Below are 19,677 nucleotides of genomic sequence, written 5' to 3'. Positions count from 1 at the left end.
AAAGTGATCTGCCCACCTCAGCCTCCCAAAGTGCTGGGATTACAGGCGTGAGCCACCACACTTGGCCTGTTTTAGTTTTGAGACAAGGTCTTGCTCTGTTGCCCAGGCTTCAGTGCAGTGACACAATCATGGCTCACTACAGCCTTGACCTGCCAGGCTCAAGCAGTCCTCCTGTCTCAGCCTCTGGAGTGGCTGGGACTACAGGGATGTGCCTCCGTGCTTTGCTAAGCTACTCATTTTAAATGCTACGTTATCCATCTTCTCTGGATAGTCATTTACTATATTTTGTTTTGGAAGTTATTTTGTACTTCAATCTTGTTCTTTGATATTTGATAGTTCTATGAATTACTTAATTCATAATTATTAATTCTTAAAACAAAATAATAAAATTATATTCTTAGTATCTTGGAGCTTCCTTAGGAAGTAAATTCATATTTTTCATGGCTGATAATGCAGGTACATTTCCAGATGGATAGAGGTTCCTAGACCTTGCCTACTACCTCTTCTCCATAAATCTGTAATCTGCTGTGGGTCTTTGTGGCATTCCCACTGGCTTTGCCACCAGCCAATTGAGAATGGGGCCCTGGAGTGCTGCTTATTGTGATTTACCTTATTCTCGCACTGAGTCAAGTATAGACACAGCTTCTGTTTATTTCCCATGCTAGGTATGGGATGGTTGAAACATCTAGAAAAGGTAAAGCCTTCTAGATAGCAAAGGAAATTAACATGGAATTCATTTTACTCAGTAGAAGTCAGAATCCTCACAATGGCCTGTGGGCTCACATGAACTGGTCTCTGATGTGTCTCTGACTTCCTTCTTCCTATTCTCCTTTCTCACTTGGTTTCATCACAGTGGCTTCCTTGCTGATTCTTGGACCTTCCTGTATTTCTGTACCTAAGTGTCTTTGCACCAGCTGTTCTCTCTTGCCCCGAATATATGCATGACTCACTCCCTCCTTCAAGTCCTTGCTCAGATTTTACCTTCCGAATGAGGTCTGCCTTGACCACCCTATATAAAACTGCCCCCACCTCCCACCCCCAACCTTGATCCCTTGTACTCTGCTCTACTCTGTTTTTTTTCCCCGTAGTACCTAATCACCTTCTAATGTACTATAAAACTTACACTTTATTATTTATCATATTATTAATGTCTGTCTTTTGTCATTAAAATGTAAGCTTAATAAGGAAGAGTTTCTTTGTTTTTGTTTGTTTTATTATGGTAGTGGTTGCTGTAATAAACAAGTGTGTCTCAAATACCTAGAACACTGGTGTCTGGTATATAGAAGATGGTCAGTGATTATTTATTTAAGAAATTATCAATTTGGCTTTTGCCAGACTGAGTTTGTTCTTTCCCAGCTTGTGACTCATAACTAGACTGCCTCATACTCTCACCTCTGTCTTCTTTGTTATGTGGCCCCTTCGAGTACACCTGATTTTTTTTTTACAAGTCTAAATCCAAGAGAGCAAAGCCTAGAGAAATGAAAGGACACCCTTTATGGCTATCTAAATTCTGTTTTCAGCCCTCCATGGGATGATTGCTAAAGAGGAGTAACTATACTCCATAGGAGATTGGCCATACTCTATGGTCTAAATATGGCAGCTGTGTTAAGCTGTGGCTTTCTTTTTCTGGGCATTCCCAAGGCAGTTTTCATTTTCAAATCCATGGTGGTAATGGACTGTCTCACCTGTTATATTGTGCAGAGTTCAACCTAGAAAAGAAATGACTATATAGTGGTAAAAAGAATCACCAAGTTAACAGGACTAGGACCAGTATAATAGGTTTGTTCCTTTATACCTGTTCCACATTTAAATCCCTACCAGTCAGGTGAATTAGGTTCTGGTTCTGAGTCTGTAACTGATTCATTGTGTGACCTTTGACCAGATTACTTAATTTATCTGAACTTATGTTTCTTCAGTTTTTAAGTTGAACTAGATGTTTTTTTTTTTCCTGTGGAGTTTAGCTGTATCATGAGAAATATTTTAAACTTTACAATTATAGTAACCTTCTCTCAAAATGTTAGCACTTCATAATCATGTTATTATATATAAATTTATATTTGGTAAGATGCTACGTATTTAAAAAGTTATGTACTTTCATAAGATAAACAGATTCGTGATATTTGTTAGCTTTCAATAAACTAGAAAATCGAGTCTTTAGCCATGATAGATAACTCAGAATTAGATTGTCTCCCCACCTCCCTTTCTATCTTCCTTCTTTCCCTTATTCTCTGTCCTTTGGATTATCTATTGTACAGTTTTACTTTATTTGCTTAGAGAACGAAAGGATGATCCTTTAAAGGTGTTTTTCATGAATTTGCTTTCGAATCTATATTTTATTCATCATTGTACTCCCTAGCATCCAACAGATTTTCTTGTGCTTAATAGGTGTTCCTTAAATGTTGATTGAATTAATGAATTTGCATTTATTTTTCCTCAATACTAAATAAAGAAAGTGATTTTTAAATTTCTATTATTTTAAGAAAGGTGACTCTTTTGATGGTGGGACTTGATAATGCTGGTAAAACCTCAACAGCAAAGGGAATCCAAGGAGGTAAGCTGAAAACATTTATGTGCTTTCTGAACTCTATTAAATTATTCTGAATTATTTATTTTGTTAAGTTGCTTTATTCCTTATTAATTTGGTACAGATACTGTGCACTGCATTACTTTATATTCTTAGTATATTTGTGACTCATGTGGCGAATAGGCTCTGTCTTAATGGGACCAGACTATTATGTTGCAGATTTGAATACATGCAGAGATGCAGAGGCTCCTTGATGCCTTTGATCTGCTAAGAGGGAATAGTATCTGTATTCTAGACAATAGGAAGGAAAATTTAAAAAGATGAGCTGCCCCTGCTTTTAAGAATACCCATCTTCTACTTATATTTTCCTGGCCAGAAGTTAGTCACATGACTATGCTTAGATGAAAGAGAGGTATAGTTAGCCAGCATAGTTCTCTTTGAATCTCTTGATGCTTTTTTTCAATATAAGTAATTTTTATAATTAAATCTATATCATTAAACAGCTTTATATCATACATACTGCATCTCATTGAATATTGAATATATATCATACATGTTACATCTCATTGAGTGTATCTCATTGAATGCTGCCTAGTCTTCTTTTTTTTTTTTAATTTTTAATTTATTAGTTGCTTTTTGGTAGAGATGGGGTCTCCCTATGTTGCCCAAGCTGGTCTGGAATGCCTAGCCTCAAGCTATTCTGCCTTGGCCTCCAAGAGTGCTGGGATTACAGGCATGAGCCACCACGCCCAGCCCGGCCAGGTAATCTTAATTTAATGCTTTGTGCTACAATATAGTAGTATCTATGCTAGTGACTTTGTTGGGCACCTAGAATGTATCACCAGTCAGGCATCTAAAGTGAGTCCCCAACCCTGGGGCCGTGGACCAACATCTGTCTGTGGGCTGTTAGGAACCAGCCCACAAAGCAGAAGGTAAGCAGCAGGCCAGTGAACGAAGCTTCGTCTGTATTTACACCCTCTCCCCATTACTCACATTACTGCCTGAGCGTTGCCGCCTGTCAGATCAGTGGTGGCATTAAACTCTTAGGACCATGAACCCTATGTTAACTGCACATGCAAGAGATCTAGGTTATGTGCTCCTTATGAGAATCTCATGCCTAATGATCTGTCACTGCCTCCCATCACCCCCTAGATGGGACCATCTAGTTGCAGGAAAACAAGCTTAGGGGTCCCACTGATTGTACGTTATGGTGAGTTGTATAATTATTTCATTATATATTACAATGTAATAATAATAGAAATAAAGTGCACAATAAATGTAATGTGCTTGAATCATCCTGAAACCACCTCCATCCTCTAGTCCATGGAAAAATTGTCTTCCGCAAAACTGGTCCCTGGTGCCACTGATCTAAAGGGTAAGAATTGGGAGAAATGCATAACGTGTATTTGTTTCTGGAAACTGATGATTGCAGTAAGATATCATGCTTACTAAATAGTGGAAGGGCATTTATTAATTAACAGGTTGCAAAACTCACTGTTGGAAAAAAACATTTCTCACCTCAAATGCTACTCTGTAATGTTAAGTAAATTATTATTGTCTATGATTTTTTCTAAAGCCTATGTCTATGCTATCTTCTACGTTACATCTTCACGGGATACTCACTATCATTATTTAAACCAGTGGTCAGCAAACTTTTTCTGTAAAGAGCTGAATAGTAAATATTTTAGACCTTGCAGTCATCCGGTCTCCTTCTGAACTACAAAACTTTTACACTGTAGTGTGAAAGCAGCCATAGACAATCCGTATACAGGCTGGGCATGGTGGCTCACACCTGTAATAATCCCAGCACTTTGGGAGGCCGAGGCGGGTGGATCACCTGAGGACAGGAGTTTGAGACCAGGCTGGCCAACATGGCGAAACCCCATCTCTACTAAAAATACCAAAATTAGCTAGGTGTAGTGGCATACACCTGTAATCCCAGCTACTCAGGAGGCTGAGGCAGGAAAATTGCTTGAACCCCGGCGATGGAGGTTGAGTGAGCCAGGATTGCACCACTGCACTCCAGTCTGGGCAATAGAGTGAGACTCCGTCTCAAAAAAAAAAGGACAATCCGTATAGAAATGAGCATGGCCAAGCTCCATTGAAAGTTTATTTACAGCACTGAAATTTGAATTTAATATAATTTTCATGTGTTAGGAAATGTTTTTCTTTTAATTTTTTTTAGTGATTTAAAATGTAAAACACATTCTTAGCTTGTGGGCCATACAAAAACAAGTGGCAAACCAGATTTGACCTGGAGGCCATCACACCTTCTTCTAACCTTCTTCTTTTATCCATTCCTCTAAAGCCTGACATTCATGGGAGCAGGCACCTTAGAATGTGCTAATCAGATTACCTAATTTCTTATGTGTACTGGGTGTACTTAGAACATCCTCTTTCCTTTCTTTCTCTTATGTATTCCACCTCCATATATTCTAAGTTCCTTTTTCTGAGTCTAAAAAATGCTTAATGTCAAAGCTGCCTTCAACTTCGAGCCCCACCCCCCATTCTCTTTTTGTCCTTCATCCCGTATTTACTCTTCAGTTTCTTACTTTGAAATTTTTTTAGGACTATAATTTCCCTAGAACTACTTGAAACTTCCCAGATTTAAGCCTTCTCTCTCCTTTATATTTTTATGTTGTTCTCACTTACCTAACTAGAGAGAGTATCTACTGATCTTTAAAGATGTATTTTTGTCATACAGTCTCCTCTTTTATAAAATCCTTTTTAATTCCCAGCTGCCCCAACCCTTACTATCTTATTTAGTAGACTTGATCATGTCCACCTTTTTGGCCTGCTCTTCCTGATACCTACTTGGTCACTACTTAATTGCATTTTGTTTGTGTATCTCTCTACTTCAGGCTGTAAATTCTCTAAAGGCATTTTGCTTATTTTGGTGTCGCAATTGTTGAGGCCATGCGCCTAGGTCTTCTTAAAACATCTCTCTCATGGCTCCTACTTTTCTACTTATTTCTGATTCTTTTCTGACTTCTCAGCCTTCTTTTTTTTTTTAATTTCTGTGTGAAATTGAGAAAAAGTTATCTGCTAGTTTCTTTTCAGATGTGTCTACCTGCTCTCTGACTGTGTTGCCATTGTCTAAATCCAAACCCTCAGTTTCTTTTATCTATAATGTCACAGTAGCTTTTTTCTAATTCATATTCTATTTATTTATTTATTTATTTATTTTTAATTTTTTGTAGAGATGAGTCTCACTGTGTTGCCCAGGATGGTCTTGAACTCCTGGCCTCAAGTGATCCTCCTGCCTTGGCCTCCCGAAGTGTTGGGATAGTAGGCATGAGCCATTGAGCCTGGTCATATTTTTCTGGTTTTTTAGAGACAGGGTATCACTTTGTCATCTAGGCTGGAGTTCAGTGGCGTGATCATAGCTCACTGTAATCTCAAACTCCTGGGCTCAAGCTGTCCTCCTGCCTCAGCCTCGAGAATAGCTAGACTAAAGGTGTGTTCCACAATGCCTAACTAATTTTTTTATTCACGATAGCTTTTTTTCCCTTTTTTATTTTTAATTTTGTGAGTATATAGTAGATGTATATATTACGAGGTACATGAGATTTTTGTATAGGCATGCAATGCATAATAATTTCATCGTGAAAAATTGGGTATCTATTCCCTGAAGCATTTATTCTTTGTGTTACTCTTTTAGTTGCTTTTAAATATTCGATTAAATTATTATTGACTATAGTCCTCCTGTTGTGCTTTCAAATACTAGGTTTTATTCATTCTTTCTATTTTTTTTTCACAATAGCTTCTTAATGTAAAAGTAACACCCCTTCCTGGAACTTTACTTCTTTAAATCAAACTTCTCTTCTTCATGGTTGTCAGTAATTTCATTAGCTGGACACAGGTTCAGTTGTTCTCACAGAGACCTAAAATAACAGTGGTTCAACAAGATAGATGTTTCTTTCTTTCTCATAACAGCCTAGGCAAAAGTAGTCTAGGACAGGTTTGTCAGCTCCATCGTGTTAGTCTTCAATTCTTTGTTCTATTTTCTTTGCCATCCCCAGTGTTCTCCCCCACCTACATGGTTGAAGTTAGTTCACTACAAAATGTGCATTTCAGCTAGAAGGAAAAGGTAAAGGGTAAGGGGAGGCCATCCCCCTTTCTTTTAGGAGCCAAACCAAAAGCTGCTGCATTATTTTAGTTCACATCATGACTAGAAGCAGTGGTGTTCTGGACCTACTTTTCATACTTGCTCGTATCAACTAATGAGAGCCGATTATGCATATCTTTTCCCAACTCTATGTTTAGGTACCTCACATTGTTAGTTTGAAATTGGCCATTGTCAAAGTATTTATACTGTGGGAATTGGCAGATACCATACATGTATCAGGGTTCTTCTCCTCCAAATATTTAACAACACATCACTGGCTAGCCTTCTCTCATGGCCACCCCTAGCTGCCATAGTATTTGGGGATTATAGTTCGTTGTAAGCAGTCATGAGCCTAGGTAAAAAAAAATCTAGGATTCTCTTGACTATCAAATAGTGTTTCCTAATAGGGAACTATTGTTATTTTTGGTGCGAAAATTCTTTGTGTGGATTGGTCCCTAGCATTGTTGGGTATTAACATGTCTTCATTATATTGTAGTTATTTGTGATTTGTGAAGAGAAAAACAACAAAAAAATTATAGTTACTCATATATATATTTATGTTTCATATGTAGTTATTTGTGTGTGTGTGTGTGTGTGTGTGTGTGTGTATATTTCCCCAATACACTAAAAGCTCTATGAGATCAGAAGATGGATTTTATTAATGTTTGTATTTCTAGAACCATGCATAGTACTTAGCTTATAAGAAATGCTCAAAAATTTATTGATTGTATTTTTGCATTTTATCTTGGACTTTCTAGAGATGATGTCTTACCACATATACTTTACTGAAATTCTCAATTGGGGACCATGTATCTTTGTGTTCCTGGTTCTTGTATGATTTCTCATCTATAATGGGCCCTAAATACATGTACAAAGATAGATGGATAAATACACGGAAGCACAAAAGAAAAAGGGTGGACCTATGGGACAGCAGCTTCAGTTATCTCAGTGGTTTGGTGGTGTAGTATTGAGCCCTGTATGCTTTGTGCTGAATGCTAAGGATACAAAGACATAGTCCCATGTGTTGGGAAGGTATAGGCTATTATGAAGATCAGCAGAGGACAGAATATTATGATAGAGGTAAAGATGATAGTAGAAGTAGGAGAAATCGTCAGAAAAGGATTTGTGGGGAAAGTTGTACCTGAACATTTAGTCTTAAGTTGTGAAACACAAATGCTGAGTAGGAACCAGAGGAAAGAATAGAAGGTGTTCCATGTATCAAAAGAAACAGGCTTTGAAAGTCCTGAAGACCTCTGTTTGAGGCCTGTCTCTGCCTACCATATAACCTTGAAAAAAATTCCTTAATCTGAATTGGTTTACTGGGCATATTGCCATCATTTTATCTGTACTTAAATTGCTCCCCCTGCCTAAAATACAGTTCTCCCTTCTCTGTTACAATTATGTAGCTTTTATGTGTTCACTCACAATGAAGTCTTCATTTCAAGATTTTATTTCTTCTCTGAAAGCCTTTCTAGACCATAACTTGCCCCTCCCTTTTTCACTTTCCTTCCCTTGAATTCCTACACACTATTGTCTCTAGGTCATTTTTTTTAAAGAACATACAAATTCTGTGTTATTCCTATTAATATTCTGCTTCTCTATATTACATTGTACTTTGAGGACAGCAATCATATCTTACTCATCTTTGCACCCTTGATGCCTAACAAAGTCCTGGTACCAAGGAGGTGTTTGATACATGTTAGTTCCTTTATTCCTACTTCAGCATAGTTGATTTGTTTTCACTGATGATTGCCTGGGGTTCCTCTCTATTCATACTGAAAGACAGATGCCTATTTTATCCGCACGAACTAGTTCTGGTTAGGCTTAGATCACATTTTTAAATGCCTAGTATAATCTTGTTTCTGGAAAATCATGCTGCTTATATGTCTAACTTTACCTTTTTCTTTTTCTAGGTAATGAAAGTATTAGCAAAAGTATGACTTGTAGTGGCTCTTAACTTTCTCAGGTGCTGTGTAAACTTCACTAAGGCGCTTATCAAGAGATTGGTGTGTTGCAAGTCTGTTTCTCAGTCACACCTAAGTTTAGTGAATGCGTTTCAAATTAATCTTTGTAATAGCAAATGTTTTGCTAAATGTGGAAATAAGACCCTCTAAGCACCAGTGTTGTTCAGTAGAACTTTCTGCAATGACGGAAATGTTCTATATTGGCTCTGTCTAGTAGGATGGACCACTAGCCACATGTGGCTTTTTTTTTTTTTTTAACTCTAGATGTTACCCAGGCTAGTCTCAAATTCTTGGCCTCAGGTGATCCTTCTGCCTCAGCCTACTAAAGTGCTGAGATTTCAGGCCTGAGCCACTGTACCCAGCCACCACATATGGCTTTTGAACACTTGAAATGTAACTGATGCAACTGAGAACTGAATTTTAAATTTTATTTTAGTTTATTTAAATTTAAGAAGTCTCGTGTGGCTTGTGGCTATTGTTTTGACCATGCAGCTCTGAACAGTGTTTTCTGTGGGATAATATTTGTAGTGGATTCCAGTGATGAAGAAAAAATAGAACAGAAAAATATGAAGTTTGAACTCTTCTCTATAGCCATGAGTCAGCATGCCATTAATATTTCATGAGTTCTCTTTTCTATTCCTTTATTTTCATGCCTCTCCGAAAAGAGGCTATTACTGTCACTTCTGGTCAGTCTAAAGACTTTTGCAAGATTAATCTTAATAAAGCACTATTTCAGTAACCTTAATTATATCATTGGTCTGCGAGATATTTTCAATAGCTCCTTGTCCTCTATCTTCAGAACCCTCTTCTGTTTGCATTCCTAATCTTAAGGCTTTGCTGCAGGCACAATGTTCAGTTTGTTCATATTCATTTACTTTGCCATTTCCCTTCCTCTTCTGCCTGTTTAAATCCTACACAGCTTTAAGGCCTAAATTCTATCTCTCCAATGATGTCTTTTAAGATCCTCAGGTATCCTTTAAATCTCTTATTGTCATTATCACTCCTTGGCAGTTCATATATATCCTGTATCTTCTTTATGTTTTCGTATATAGAAATCCAAAAAAATTCAATTATGTATTTATTGTAACATCCAAAATATGTTCCTATAGAAAGAATGAAATCTACTTTTTCTTGCAAGCTGACCTTAAACGTCTCTTTATTGCAAATATAGCTTAAATTCAGCTAATTAAAAAAGAGTAGTCTTATTCTTTATAGCTTCTCTCGTTCTTTGATTCTTCTAAACTCTTCTATTCTCTAAGTGTTCGTGGTTTTCTTTGTAACTCCACAGGTGTTTTAACAGTCCCTGGGGATGGCTATGGTATTGAAAGGTTGACATTTTTATTGTTTGTAACTTGTACAGTAAATAGCCTTAAAGGCAAGAGTTTATTCATTTATTAACTCAACAGATACTTATGAAGTACCTATTATATGCTAGGTGCGGGTGTTATATCAGGGGAAAGAAAGATTCCTATCTGCATGGAGTAAAATTTCTAGTTTGATATTCTGGCCTGTCCCCAAACCAGTATGCTTCAAAATAATGTTTATTGTGTCAGTAAATGCTAAATATTTCACTTGGATGCTAAAATTTTAGTTGAAAAATTAATGTTGTCAATTAAAGTCTAAAGATTTTCTTTTTTTTGTATCATTTGAAACAGAAAACCCTGAAGATGTAGCTCGTACTGTTGGATTTTCAAAAATTAACCTTAGACAAGGAAAGTTTGAAGTCACCATCTTTGACTTGGGAGGTGGAATAAGAATTCGGGGAATCTGGAAGAATTACTATGCTGAATCCTATGGGGTAATATTTGTTGTGGATTCCAGTGATGAAGAGAGAATGGAAGAGACAAAAGAGGCTATGTCAGAAGTGCTGAGACATCCTAGGATATCGGGAAAGCCGATATTGGTGTAAGTAATGTTAGCATCATTGTAAATGTAGGGACGATGGCATTGGCCACTAAAGAAATTTGCCTGTTACAAACTACTGAATAAGCTAAAATAGTCATGCTTTAGTATACTAAAATGTATGTAATTAACTGGGAGTTGTTAATTTACTGAGGCCTTGTTATAATGCTGTCTATAGGGAAAAAGGGCTAAGGCTATAGAATTCTTAAAAGTGGATCTCTTCGATATTCAAATATAAACTCATTGTTTTATGTGATAGTTTACTTTTTATAGAATTTTGCATTTTGAAATACTCCATTAACAAGGTTCTAAAATATCTTTTAATTTTTTTCTCTTTTAATAACTTGTATTTTGCTTTTGTCCTTTTTTCTTTAGTTATTATTTCAGAGTTATGTAAACAGTTTATTTTTCTAATACCACATTGATTTCTCAGTTTTCACGTCTACATTTCCATATTGAACATGTGATTGTTATCAAATTAGACATACACTTATATGATTTCGTCCATGTGGGTGAACATTTTTTAAAAACGAAGTTACAAAGGACTTTTGCACTACCACCGCTCATAGCATTTATGCATAGTAAACAGTAGATGGTGCTATAACCGTGAGGCATAGCAAACGGAAAGTAATTTAAATTGGTCTTTAACTTGTAGTAAACTAAATGTTTGCCCTTGCCATCTTGTCCCTTTTCCCTTGTTCTTGTGGTTCATTATTAAGGATTTAAAAAAAAAAAAATCAACCTGTCGCGTGGTTAGGTGAAAAATTGTCGAGTTTCTCAGTGGTCTTCCGTAGTAAATGAACATTTTTAAATGAGGTGGTTTGGAAGCTCTGATTGCAAAAGTTAAAACTGTATTATGTGATTTATTGGTAAAATTGATACTTTTAAATTTTTGCATATTTAATTAGAGAAGTTATTTGATTCGTATAAGCAATTCTCATGTTTTATTGAATCTAAAGGAAAACTTTTAACAGGGATACGTATGAAGAGAGAACTTCGCAGAACCCCAAAGGCTAAATTGGTGTTTACAAATGTTTAAGCAGGGAATCAGTGATTTCTAGACTAAAGTAAAAAATATTAATGATGGTTGTTTGTAAAACAATATTATGTGCTTTTTTAAAACTAGTCATTTAATTTTTTTCATTTACTCTTTTATGGATTTATTCATTAATACATGCATTAATTCAACAAATATTTATTTGAGCATCTACTATTGCCAAGCATAGAATCTTTTCTGTAATCACAACGTTGCCAAGGGTTGGGGATGTGTTTGGGAATAAAAATAACAAAAATCCAAGTTAGACCTCAGGAACTTACATTCTAGGCGGTGAGATACACACTAAATATAATTAATAAGTTACATTATATATTAGATCATCAGTGTATTGAAAACAAACAAGTAAAAGAATATCAGAAAGCCTATGGTGGTAGTGATGACAAGGGCATGTTGCTCTTATAATTAGGATGATCCTAATAGGCCTTATTGAGAAGCTGACATTTGAAATGAGGGAGTCAGTCATGCAGATATCTATGGAAACGGCTCAAAGTAGGGGTATACAGTTGTTAAGTGACTACAGTGATTACTGAGTAATCAAATAACAGCAAAATATTTGCCTTCAATTCTGTCACCTCTCTCAGCTAGTGAATTTCCTGAATAGAAAAGAAAATACACAATAATTGTGATTGCTTCACCATTATAAACTCATAGTTAGTGAGAATTCAAAGATATAAGAATTAATTATGGACAGTGTAATATGTTTATGAAATACAGAATGGTTTGCCATTTGACCAGATTTTCTCACGGGATTTTTACAATCAGAATTTTATTACTAAAGGTAAACTGCTTTTTGGAAGGAATGTGATTCAAAAATATACAAAATGTACACAAAAGTACACATTCTTAGTACATTTCAAAGATAGAGGGAAAGGTATTTTGTATATATTTTTATTGATATTTAATAGTTGTACATATGTGGAAAAGAATGTTTAAAAACATGATTGACTTACCATCCAGAGCCAGCCACCATTAGCATTTTGATGAGTTTCCTATGCATATATATTTATGAGACATGTAATGTATACAGTATTCATATAATAAATACAATTTTGGGCCAGGCATGGTGGCTCATGCCTGTAATCCCAGCACTTTGGGAGGCTCAGGAGGGTGGATCACGAGGTCAGGAGGATCGAGACCATCCTGGCTAACATGGTGAAACTCTGTCTCTACTAAAAATACAAAAAATTAGCCGGATGTGCTCGCCTGTAGTCCCAGCTACTCGGGAGGCTGAGGCAGGAGAATTGCTTGAGACCCGGGAGGCAGAGGTTGCAGTGAGCCAAGATCACGCCACTGCACTCCAGCCTGGGCAACAGAGCAAGACTCTGTTTCAAAAATAAATAAATAAAAAAAATGTTATATCCTACTCTTTTTTTGATATGTTTATAAACACCTCTTGAATGTCTGCCCAAGCCCCATATTTGAAAGTTCTCCTGTTTACCTTTTTCTCTCTGACTTGCAATTAATTTTTCTTATTGATATTACTATCTTACTATCGTTTGAATCTCCTCACTACTCCGTTTCCGTTTAGTGTTACCTCCCTTCGATTCCTCTTCTCTAATCACCTGTGTTGCTGATAGGAACAGTCCCTTAACCAGTCTCTAACTGCCAGTCTTGCCTGCCCCCCAAGTTCTCCTCTACACTGCCGGCGGTTCTTTTCTTTATTTGATATTTTTCAGATTACAAAACTGGTACATGCTTGTTATGACCAGTGAAACAATACAAGAATATGTAAAGAATATGAGACTTTTAAAAATACAATTTTGATAATTTTACTACTTCTTAGCTTAAAGTCCTTCAAGTTCCTTTCATAGTTCCATGCAGATAAGAAATTCTTTCTTTAAACTAACTTAACCCCTGCACCTAGAAATAATGCCTAGCATATAATAGGTCTGGCACTGACAGATCTGCTGTATAATAAGTAGGAAAGATGTTCAGCAGAACTGTGCTAAGCTCAGTGCTAGAGGATGGGGGCTGTAGAAGGGTAGCAGGAGGGGATACCTGTATTAGAGTCAGGTGGCAGTTCTGTTTGTTGCACACAGCTTCCTCCTTACTGCCCACAGGCATCTGGACCACTCATATGCCAAATATATTTACAGCATCTAATTTCTTCTGCCCATGCCTTATCTGAGCCTAAACTAGTTGAGGTAACGCACAGTGCCTCTTAGAAGTCATTTTAATGCTTGGATAACTTTCTCCTCCTACCCCCAATAACAAGCAAGCAGAAAACAAGACCTCTGAAAAGCTTCATTTGATAGAAGGAAATAAACCTAAAGATTAAGAATCTTTTCTATAATCACAAAATTACAAATTGACAGAGTGTGAATTCATTGTTATTTGTGGGAAGTAGAGTGGATGACCACAGTAGCAGATTGTGACAATCTTTAGTTCTTCTCTACTTGCTCCTACACACAAGCCTGACAGCATGTGTTATGGCAAATAAGGCCTTGGCCAGTGTCTCAGTCTGTTTTCATGCTGCTGATAAAGTCATACCCAAGACTGGGAAGAAAAAGAGGTCTAATTGGACTTACAGTTCCACATGGCTGAGAAGGCCTCAAAATCATGGTGGGAGGCAAAAGGCACTTCTTACATGGTGGTGGCAAGAGAAAATGAGGAAGATGCAGAAGCAGAAACCCCTGATAAAACCGTCAGATCTCGTGTGACTTATTCACTACCATGACAACAGTATGGGCGGAAACTGCCCCCATGATTGAAATCGTCTCCCACCAGGTCCCTCGCACAACATAGAATTATGAGAGTACAATTCAAGATGAGATCTGGGTGGGGACACTGACGTAAACCATATCAGCCAGATGTTACTTGATGCCACAGACTGGAGGTTTTTCTTGAAAAGTCAGAATCAGAGTATGAGTAGGCTTCTTTGTTTTATTAGCTCAGAATTTCTTTTTGGCAGTTATATAGCATTTATTAATCAGCATAATATTTTAATTAAAATCTTCTGAAATAAGTGGTGAAAAGTTGAAAAATCGTTAGTTTAGGGAGAAGACAGAATCTGGAACCTGGGTTCTAAGAGCTACTGTGAATTTGTTGATAACCCTGATAAGTCACTTTACTTCTTTGGGCTTAGTTAAATGCCTCTTCTATAATAAAAGTAAGTGTAAAATATTCTAATTCTTTGTATTCAGCTGTGTAGAGTGGCATGAACCAGAACCAATTTCAATAAAAAATTAAAAATGATTTGCATTCCTTTTAAAGAGAGTAAAAATAAATGCCATGCAAACATTATGCTTTGCAATCATGTTAATCTACAAAGTCCTTTTTCTCTCACATCAGCTATTTAGAAATTAACTTTAGCTTGTACTGTAAGGTATGAATTATGTTATCTACTCTTGCCTGTTCCCCACCCCCCTTAACTATTTAGAGCTTAATTAATCTAGCTGGCCCTTGATAACATTTTTTTAAAAATACAAACAAAAAACCTTCAAACTAGGTAGTCTTGACAAAGAAGGCCTTTCCAAGAGAAAAAGTAAACAGGTTTTGCAACTTTATAAATAGTGCAGGAAGCAGCAGTAATCCCAAATTTTAAGCTCAACATCCAGTATAGACATTTTCCGTTAATAGTACAAGGCATGATTTGTTGATTACCTGAGGAATAAACTGAGCTGCGATGTATTTTAAACAGCTTAATCTGTTGAAATTTTCAGCAGTCCGGGGTTACACTGATGTCATAAGAAGGCACATGCTCTTTCTACACCCCCTCTCGCTAGTACATGTAGAGTCTTAAAAGTTGGCCTCAGAGCGATAATAAATTACCCCTTCTTTTTATAGTTGAATCTCCTAATGCTTTTAACCAGAGTAATCCTGGAGAGGCACAGGCTAAAATTTTCTTTTAGGATAATAATTCTATTTGTATTAGCACTCTCAAACTACTGGAAGGTGCCACTTTTCTCATTACACACTGCCCGCTTTTCTGTGGAGTTACATGAACTACCTTAACTTTTGGCCAGTCTTCACAAATTGAATGATTACAGCAAAAGTGATATATGTATAGAGTTTCACTTGGGGAAGACAACATGATATCTCTGATTTGATCTTACTGGATGTTATGAGCATTCCAATAAAAAAGTTTCTTGGCTACTCTGGGGACACTGCATATGGGGTAGCCCTGCTCCTCAAGGAGCAGTAAAATATATTAGGTAGGTAGATAGATAGATAGATAGATAGATACATACATACATACATACATACATACATACATACATACATATTCTTGACCCAGAGTCTTTGCACCATGAGTGGTCTCCCAAGACCTTCTGAAATCATACACAGAATCCCAAGTGTATGTACATTTTTCTTGTGAGCAGATCCTAAAGAAGTTTACGACTAAAAAGATTAAAAACCCTTTCAGTGATTTTCCATATTAGGAGAAACAATAGCCAGGCTTTAATTATTACTTTTTCAACATGAGATTTTTTTTTTGTTTCCAACCTTTATATGCTTATTTGACTCACCTTCCTTCTAGGTAGTATTACAGCAAAATGTTAGTTTGCAAGTTTCTTTTAGTCTTATTCCTTATTGTAAGTGCCCAGGAGAAGTTAAATAGGTTATGGTTATCCTAATACAGTTATCAGAAAGTGAATCAAACATACTTTTATTATGTTAAACATTTACATAATAAGAGAATCTGAGTCCTGTTTTAGAATGCTGGAGACCTATAGATACAGAATTGTGGTCTGCCTATGTCACATAATCAGTTGATCCTTAGATAGAGTGGTGAGTCCCCTAATTTCCTCTGAAACCCCTACTTATTGAATTTATAAGGTCTGTTGGCTTAAGATTTCTCTCCTTTTAGTGGAGCCTTACCACACTGTCATCTTCATTAATGTCATTTACTTATACTGTTGACTCATCTCCAGATGTCCTTATTGAATGTTTCCTTTTGTCTCTTAATGACATTCAGCTTCATAGCAGCTGTGATTTACAGTAAAGATTCTTAGTCAATTGATTTTGTAGGTAATTTAAGCACTGGGAGCCTGCAGAGGTCCCCATCCCTGCCTCCCCTATCACTTCAATCTAGTTAGAAACAAAATGACAGAAAAAAACTCTTTGGCAGTGTTACTAGGCAGCAAGATATTGTCCATGGACCACCTGCCTCAGCATCAGCCTAGACCTTCAAAATTTTTGAAGGTGAGACCAGATATACTTTGCGGTTTTTTTCCATACGTGCTGTCCAGATCATTCTGATTCGTAGCAAAAATTGAGAACTACTGGCGTAGGCGAAAGTGTAAGTCAGAAAGGCCCTAAGTAGGTTATTTAATCTTTCTAAGCTTTTATGTCTGCACTTGTAAATAGGGATTATAATACCTGTCTTGTTATGTGAATTCCAAATAATGCATTTAAAGCCTCTCAAGCCTCTAGTACAGTGTTTCACTAGTGTTCTGTAAATGCAATGGTGGATACGAATATCGTTATTATTGATAATATACTGTGTCCGGGTGTAGAAGAATTAGGAGAACCAGTTTCAAAGTATTTCATCTTACGAATTCAAGCTCTATGAAGCTTGTAATTACAGAAAATGGCGCAGTTTAGTAGTTATGAATATGAGCTTTAGTGCTCATAGTAATTTTTATTTTTGTTATTGCATACTTTTAGTATTGCAATATTTTGCCTTCGCTTCTTTTAATAATTTGTTTCCCTTTAAGGTTATTATTTTAAGAAAAAATAATGACTTTTAGTGCCTATTATGTATATAAAATACACAAAATGCTACAACTAATTATCATGTTACCTGTTTTGTTGAGGTTAAGGTGATACTAATTGGTTTGAAAAGAGAACAATGAAAACGGTTTCTGATACATTGCTTTGTGATGATTTTTTTTTTGTGCTTAAGTCTTGCTTTAAAAGCAGTATGTTCTAATATAAAATGCTGAAAGAAAATAACTATTTTACAAATTCATCTGGATATAATTGTACTAATGAATATTAAATAGTACTTAATATTATCAGTTTTCATGATAAACAATTTAGGAACAATTACAAACAGGTATCACTAAGGCTGCAGAACAAATTTTAGAAGGAACAACAGAGAGACGTCTATCACTAGTCAGCTGTGGAGTTTATCATTTTTAAATTTATCTTTTTTGTAATGTTTCTTAAATATTTGAAGCTGAGATACATGAAACATCTTTTTCTCTAGCGATGCTTGATAATGGACACAATAGAAAGCTCTTCGATTTTGTGATATTTTATGAATTAAAAATTATTTTGTATTATTTATGAGATACATATTTTACATATACAAATTCAGTCATTTCAAATACCCCAACCTGTCTTGACATATTTTCCTTCATCGTACGTAGCTGGAAAAGCCACTGTCTTGGTTAGACCCAGTCATCTACACATTCTGTGCTAGCACACAAATGCCAAACATTGATAGATTAGTAATATGTGACTGTGATGGCTGATCTCACATTAAAGTTATCATAACTGCCTGGTTATCTCCTTATCTTTCTTAGAATGTTTGTTGTTCTCTCAAAATGACAGTTGCCCTCCTTGTCCTCTCTCTCTGTTCTCCCTTAATCCCACTGTGCTTTCAGTTTTTGCTTGAGTTCTTTAAGGAAATAGAAACCATCACACAAGAATATTCTCATTTTTTCCACTACCACATTTACTCAACTGTCTGCTTTGATTCCTAAACCCTACCTTTTCTTCTATAGTATGGAAGAAGGGTTTCTCTTCCTACCCAAGTCCGGCTTCCCCATTTGTGCTTCCTATTCCACCTCTTTCTGCTCTTACATAATAGTATCCCTTCCCTTTCTTATGTGAGGAGTTTCTCTCTCTGGATCTTTCCTGTCAGCAGAATGTGCTTTCATGTTTCTTGCCTGGAAGTATAGTGGAATCCTTTCACTCTACATCTCTCTCTAGCTATTGATTACTTTTTATAGTACCTTATTCAAACTTCTGGAAAGAATTGCAATTTGAAACTGCTCTTCTTGGAGTCAATAATTGTCTTCGTGCTGCCAAATCTATTGTTATTTTACTGCTCTTATTTTACCTAAAGTTGACTGTTTCTTCACATTTTTCCTTCTTTAAACTCTCCTTTTGCATTGGCTTTCCTTATACCTCATTGACAGTTTCAGTTAGTTTCTTATATTAACTCCTCTTCTTCTTTGAGTCTAAATTTTGAAATACTCCAGGCCCTTATCTGCGCTTCCAGTTTTTTACATCCACATACTTTTCATACCACCTTACATACCATTTATTTACTCAAATGACCCAGATCTGTACTTCCGGTCCTGACATATCTCAAGCACTCCTACTGATACAGGTAATATCCTAAAAACCTCCACTTGGACCTTTTAATAGTCATTTCAGATTCTCTTGACCAAAATAGCATCTTTGATTTCCTTCTCATGGCCAATTCTGAAACCTTCGTCTCTGACTTTTCCCATCTCAGGAAATGGCATCATCATCTAATCTGTATCCTGTAATTCTACCTTTTAAATCTATAGAAGTTAATCTAACTTTTTCCACCACCACTATACAGTATGTAGTAAGAAATGGTTAAGAGCTGGTTCTGGAGTCAGACTGCCTGGGTTCATATCCCAATTCACTATGTGCAGTTTCTGTGACCTGGAACAGGTTACTTGATTTTGTTGCACCTCGGTGTTCATATTGGTAAAATTGTAAAAATAGTGTCTACTTCATACTTTATCTACTCTGAAATAATTGGAACAATGACTAGGACATTGCGAATACTTTATTCCTCTTTAGTATTACTGTTGCTGCTGCCACCATCACCACCTCCTCTTCCATCCTAGTCCAAGCCTCCATCATTTCTTCCTACTGCATTAACTTTCTAATTGTTTTCTATACCTATGTGCTTGTCTTCTACTCACCTCCTCCAAATCCATTCTAACTCATTCTTCATACAGTAGACAGAATGATCTTCTTCAAGTGTAAATTATATAATATTACTATTAGGTCTAGAAAAATCTGAGAGCCTTGTGTTGATTACACTTGTGTAAACTTCAGACTTCTTTCCATGGCTTACAAAACCTTACATCTAGCCCTTGCTGACCTTTCTTAACCTCATCTCGTATCTCACTGCTCTTTTCTGACTATGCCCCAGCTGGATTGTTATTTTTTCTTTGCACAGAGTTAG

At 36.3% G+C, this 19,677-nt stretch overlaps 1 protein-coding gene across 5 annotated transcripts in view; it reads left to right on the top strand.

Annotated features, from left to right (window-relative positions):
- ARL13B (ADP ribosylation factor like GTPase 13B) overlaps positions 1-19,677 on the top strand; it is a 73,673-nt gene that overhangs the window by 13,160 nt on the left and 40,836 nt on the right. For 4 of the 5 annotated variants that reach the window (XM_030801621.1, XM_003261689.3, XM_030801623.1 and 1 more), the window contains exons 2-3: positions 2,481-2,551; positions 10,252-10,501. In XM_030801621.1, the coding sequence (XP_030657481.1) occupies positions 2,481-2,551; positions 10,252-10,501 (321 nt within the window). The remainder of the gene's footprint in view (positions 1-2,480; positions 2,552-10,251; positions 10,502-19,677) is intronic. The other variant, XM_003261691.3, reaches the window with a different exon arrangement.

This window comes from Nomascus leucogenys, chromosome 21 (assembly GCF_006542625.1).
Source record: "Nomascus leucogenys isolate Asia chromosome 21, Asia_NLE_v1, whole genome shotgun sequence".
Lineage (NCBI taxonomy): Eukaryota > Metazoa > Chordata > Mammalia > Primates > Hylobatidae > Nomascus > Nomascus leucogenys.
The sequence above is the reverse complement of the archived record's forward strand: the minus strand, read 5'-3'. Positions and strand labels throughout refer to the sequence as shown.